We start from the raw sequence: 5,902 nt of genomic DNA on the forward strand, positions 1-5,902 counted from the left end.
CTCCTCTGAAAGACTCACATTGTCCTACTGTCTGTCCTCTGAAAGACTCACATTGTCCTGCTGTCTGTCCTCTGAAAGACTCACATTGTCCTGCTGTCTGTCCTCTGAAAGACTCACATTGTCCTGCTGTCTGTCCTCTGAAAGACTCATATTGTCCTCCTCTGAAAGACTCACATTGTCCTGCTGTCTGTCCTCCTCTGAAAGACTCACATTGTCCTGCTGTCTGTCCTCTGAAAGACTCACATTGTCCTGCTGTCTGTCCTCTGAAAGACTCACATTGTCCTGCTGTCTGTCCTCTGAAAGACTCACATTGTCCTGCTGTCTGTCCTCTGAAAGACTCACATTGTCCTGCTGTCTGTCCTCTGAAAGACTCACATTGTCCTGCTGTCTGTCCTCCTCTGAAAGACTCACATTGTCCTACTGTCTGTACTCTGAAAGACTCACATTGTCCTGCTGTCTGTCCTCTGAAAGACTCACATTGTCCTGCTGTCTGTCCTCCTCTGAAAGACTCTCATTGTCCTGCTGTCTGTCCTCCTCTGAAAGACTCACATTGTCCTGCTGTCTGTCCTCCTCTGAAAGACTCACATTGTCCTGCTGTCTGTCCTCTGAAAGACTCACATTGTCCTGCTGTCTGTCCTCTGAAAGACTCACATTGTCCTGCTGTCTGTCCTCTGAAAGACTCACATTGTCCTGCTGTCTGTCCTCCTCTGAAAGACTCACATTGTCCTGCTGTCTGTCCTCCTCTGAAAGACTCACATTGTCCTGCTGTCTGTCCTCTGAAAGACTCACATTGTCCTGCTGTCTGTCCTCCTCTGAAAGACTCACATTGTCCTGCTGTCTGTCCTCCTCTGAAAGACTCACATTGTCCTGCTGTCTGTCCTCTGAAAGACTCACATTGTCCTGCTGTCTGTCCTCTGAAAGACTCACATTGTCCTGCTGTCTGTCCTCTGAAAGACTCACATTGTCCTGCTGTCTGTCCTCCTCTGAAAGACCGCAAATCCAATCAGCAGACGAGCAGAATGACTCGAGGCTCCCATTATTATGATGACCGTGTTTCCTCTCCTATTTCTTTCTGTACTCTCATCCTCCCTCCTCTTTGCCTCTTACATTCCTCTCTTTATTCACTCAAAGAGAGCATAATTAACTTAACTGTACCTCTTCCATGCTGTTTTTGTGTGTGCTTGCGTGCATGTGTGTGTTGTTTGTGTGCGTGTGCGTGTGCGTGTGCGCGCGTGCGTGCGCGCATGCGTGCGTGCGTGCGTGTGTGCGTGCAGGCGGGACCGTGGTATTCATCCTAGCATCTAGAGATGATCATTTCTTTTCTGTGAGTTCCAGTGTTCTGTTCTCTCTGGCGCAGAGAGCCTGCCTCGGTGTCAGCCGTGCGTGTTGCTTGTCATATCACGTTTGGTTTGAAGGACTAAAGCAGCGTGAATAAGCAATCGGCAAACATGCTGTTGTTGTTTCAGTTTTTTCTTTTTTTGTTATCTCGTTTCATGCCTGCCTTTGATGTAATTGTGTCTTCTTTCCTTTCTAAGGGCGAGACAGAATAAGAGAAATGACAGTATTTGTTTGGTGCTCGTTGTCTTTCTGGTGTTGAGATGGTTCTGATGTGAGCAGAGAGAGGGTGAAGATAGTGTTCTTTTTTTCTCCGCATCGCTTTGATTACACATTTTGGTTCAGAATGAATGAGGAGGAGAGCAAGACAAACAATTCACTTCATCAATGTTGGCCATGTCTTGTTTGATGAATAGCTTTTCGCTGCAGCATTTTTTTTTGTCTCCTTCAGCTTGGGCAAATGATTTGCTAACTTGCAGTATCTCCTCGTTTCCATATATATTGTTTACTTCTTGTTCCCCTCCTCATCTTCCCTTCATACGTCACCTCCTCCATTCCCTTACTTGATTATCTCCAATATCCAGTACTTTTTCTTCTACTCCACTGCATCTCAGAGGCAAATATTGTACTTGACAGTGAGGGGGGCAAACAACAGCCTGGTCACGTACTGTGGTTCATGTACTCGCGCGAGCCCAGAGACTCCAATGCATTCCGTAAGCTTCCGGTTGTCCCCTTTTTGAAGGGACAAACGAAACGGGGACAAACCAATATAAGTCATTGTCATGTCATTGTCATTGGGCGGCTGTGGCTCAGGAGGTAGAGCATCCCGGCTCCTCCTGTCTACATGTCGAAGTGTCCTTATGGACAAGACACTGAACCCCAAATTGCTCCCGATGTGCTGGTTGGTACCTTGCATGGCTTCCGCCGCAATCGGTGTATGAATGTGTGTGTGTGAATGGGGGAATGTAATGCACAATCTATGTAAAGTGCCTTGGATAAAGGCGCTATATAAATGCACCATTTACCATTTATTGTAGAAGCAGATCTAGCCCCATGAAGTGAACGTAGACTCTGTCTAACTCTATGGCTCTGCCCTAACCTAAACCTAACCGTAAGCATGGAGCAGCGCAGTCACCTCCGCGTTTTCTAATCACAGCCAGTAGGCTCCCAGACTACATGCAGTAGGTCGATAAGATCGTCTTGATAAGTAACCTACTGGTGATTATCGGTTGATCACATTCAAAGCGGGTGGTTCTCCAACTGCACAGAGGAGTGAAGAAGTTCAGTCAGGACAATTAAGTCATGAATGGAATATATATTTATTTAATATAAAATGAGATATATTTATTATGGTTTGGCGATGAATAGTGTCTGCTTTTTAGATACTGAGATCAAGCACATCAGTCCCCCAACCATAGGGACTCCGAATCCCCCCGTACCTAAACAGCAGATCCAAAAGGACAGGTGGTAGCTGGGGTGGAGGAGGGTGAGCAGCAAAGGTTTAAGCAGACAGCAGCAGTATCAGAGTGTGCAGCAGCAAACAGGCAGGATGAGCAGTGCAAACGTCCCGTTTAAATATAGTCGGTATGAAGATGGAATGAGTGTGTGATTGGATGAAGTGAATCATTTGAATGAGAATGTGATGCTGAGGTGGCCCAATGTTTATACATTTTGAAAACTTGAAATGGCACCTTCTGTCATAATGATCACTTTGATATTGTTTAGTTCTTTATGGTATACATTTTGACGCCTACACCTTTTTGTGTACCTTTTGTTGCAGGTACCGTCGACCTGTTCTCCAACTGCACGGAGGAGTGCAAGGCCCTGGGTCACTCCGACCGCTGCTGGATGCCGTCCTTCGTGCCGTCGGACGGCGGGCGCCAGGGGGGCGGGCCCGACTACCGCAGCAACCTGCACGTGCCCGGCATGGACGCCACGCCACTGCCCGACACTGAGGTACCCTCCACCGCCATCGCCGCCGCCGACCACCACCAACACCACCACCAACACCAACAACACCCGTCCGAAAACCAGCTCACATCTTCATCCGTGACCTCGTCATTCTCCACCTTTGGCAAGGACGGGTGTGCGAGGTCTCAGTCACACCACAGTCTCCACCATCACCTCCATCCTCCGCCTTCTGCTCCGCAGCAGCAGCAGTACAGCTCCAGCACGCTGGACAGGAAAGAGTATGATAGGGGGACGCTGCCGTACAAGGCCACTACGTTTCTCTGTGAGTATCAGTGCGAAAGTTCACTGGGACCCTATGACTTTGGTGTGGTGCAGTATAGATACTAAAGTTCACTGTCTGGGACCCTAGGACTGTGGTGTGGTCCAGTATACATACTAAGGGACCCTACGACTGTGGTGTGGTCCAGTATAGATACTAAAGGACCCTAGGACTGTGGTGTGGTCCAGTATACATACTAAGGGACCCTACGACTGTGGTGTGGTCCAGTATAGATACTAAGGGACCCTACGACTGTGGTGTGGTCCAGTATAGATACTAAAGGACCCTACGACTGTGGTGTGGTCCAGTATAGATACTAAACACTGCGTGAAAAGAGGAGTTAGCGGGCAATTATAGACACTAAATATGCCTGTAAACCTCAAGTTTAGCAGGCATATACAGTAATATACCGTAATATACAGGTGTGGTTGTACAATTCGGGAGTTTACCGGAGTTTGTTGGAAAGTTTAACGGGAGTTTCCTGTAATATACACATTACATACACATACCGAATTACATGCTTTTTGCGCATTGAAAGGACCCTAGGACTGTGGTGTGGTCCAGTATACATACTAAGGGACCCTACGACTGTGGTGTGGTCCAGTATAGATACTAAAGGACCCTACGACTGTGGTGTGGTCCAGTATAGATACTAAGGGACCCTACGACTATGGTGTGGTCCAGTATATATATACTAAAGGACCCTAGGACTGTGGTGTGGTCCAGTATACATACTAAGGGACCCTACGACTGTGGTGTGGTCCAGTATAGATACTAAGGGACCCTACGACTGTGGTGTGGTCCAGTATAGATACTAAAGGACCCAACGACTGTGGTGTGGTCCAGTATAGATACTAAGGGACCCTAAGACTGTGGTGTGGTCCAGTATACATACTAAGGGACCCTACGACTGTGGTGTGGTCCAGTATACATACTAAGGGACCCTACGACTGTGGTGTGGTCCAGTATAGATACTAAAGGACCCTAGGACTGTGGTGTGGTCCAGTATACATACTAAGGGACCCTATGACTGTGGTGTGGTCCAGTATAGATACTAAAGGACCCTAGGACTGTGGTGTGGTCCAGTATAGATACTAAAGGACCCTACGACTGTGGTGTGGTCCAGTATAGATACTAAAGGACCCTACGACTGTGGTGTGGTCCAGTATAGATGCTAAGGGACCCTACGACTGTGGTGTGGTCCAGTATAGATACTAAAGGACCCTACGACTGTGGTGTGGTCCAGTATAGATACTAAAGGACCCTACGACTGTGGTGTGGTGCAGTATAGATACTAAACACTGCGTGAAAAGGGGAGTTAGCGGGCAATTATAGACACTAAATTTGCCTGTAAACCTCAAGTTTAGCGGGCATATACAGTAATATACGGTAATATACAGGTGTGATGGTACAATTCGGGAGTTTACCGGAGTTTGTTGGAAAGTTTAACGGGAGTTTCCTGTAATATACACATCCGAATTACATGCTTTTTGCGCATTGAAAGGACCCTAGGACTGTGGTGTGGTCCAGTATAGATACTAAGGGACCCTAGGACTGTGGTGTGGTCCAGTATAGATACTAAAGGACCCTACGACTGTGGTGTGGTCCAGTATAGATACTAAAGGACCCTACGACTAAACACTGCGTCAAAAGAGGAGTTAACGGGCAATTATGGGCACTAGATTTGCCCGTAAACCTCAAGTTTAGCAGGCATATACAGTAATATACGGTAATATGCAGGTGTGGGAGTTTACCGGAGTTTGTTGGAAAGTTTAACGGGAGTTTCCTGTAATATACACATCCGAATTCCATGCTTTTTGCGCAGTGAAAGGACCCTAGGACTGTGGTGTGGTCCAGTATAGATACTAAAGGACCCTAGGACTGTGGTGTGGTCCAGTATAGATACTAAAGGACCCTACGACTGTGGTGTGGTCCAGTATAGATACTAAGGGACCCTAGGACTGTGGTGTGGTCCAGTATAGATACTAAGGGACCCTAGGACTGTGGTGTGGTCCAGTATAGATACTAAGGGACCCTACGACTGTGGTGTGGTCCAGTATAGATACTAAGGGACCCTACGACTGTGGTGTGGTCCAGTATAGATACTAAGGGACCCTACGACTGTGGTGTCGTCCAGTATAGATACTAAAGGACCCTACGACTGTGGTGTGGTCCAGTATACATACTAAGGGACCCTACGACTGTGGTGTGGTCCAGTATAGATACTAAAGGACCCTAGGACTGTGGTGTGGTCCAGTATAGATACTAAAGGACCCTAGGACTGTGGTGTGGTCCAGTATAGATACTAAAGGACCCTACGACTGTGGTGTGGTCCAG

General features: G+C 47.5%; 1 protein-coding gene across 1 annotated transcript in view; it reads left to right on the forward strand.

Moving 5' to 3' along the window:
* Nucleotides 1-3,633, forward strand: part of LOC310859143 (protocadherin-10-like) — a gene marked incomplete at its 3' end in the record, with an annotated part of 17,039 nt that extends 13,406 nt beyond the window's left edge. Inside the window, exon 3 of the mRNA XM_083765544.1 lies at nt 3,116-3,633. Within this exon, the coding sequence (XP_083621670.1) occupies nt 3,116-3,633 (518 nt within the window). The remainder of the gene's footprint in view (nt 1-3,115) is intronic.
* Nucleotides 3,634-5,902: the final 2,269 nt, after the last annotated feature.

This window comes from Protomyctophum parallelum, assembly GCF_964188405.1.
Source record: "Protomyctophum parallelum genome assembly, chromosome: 5".
NCBI lineage: Eukaryota > Metazoa > Chordata > Actinopteri > Myctophiformes > Myctophidae > Protomyctophum > Protomyctophum parallelum.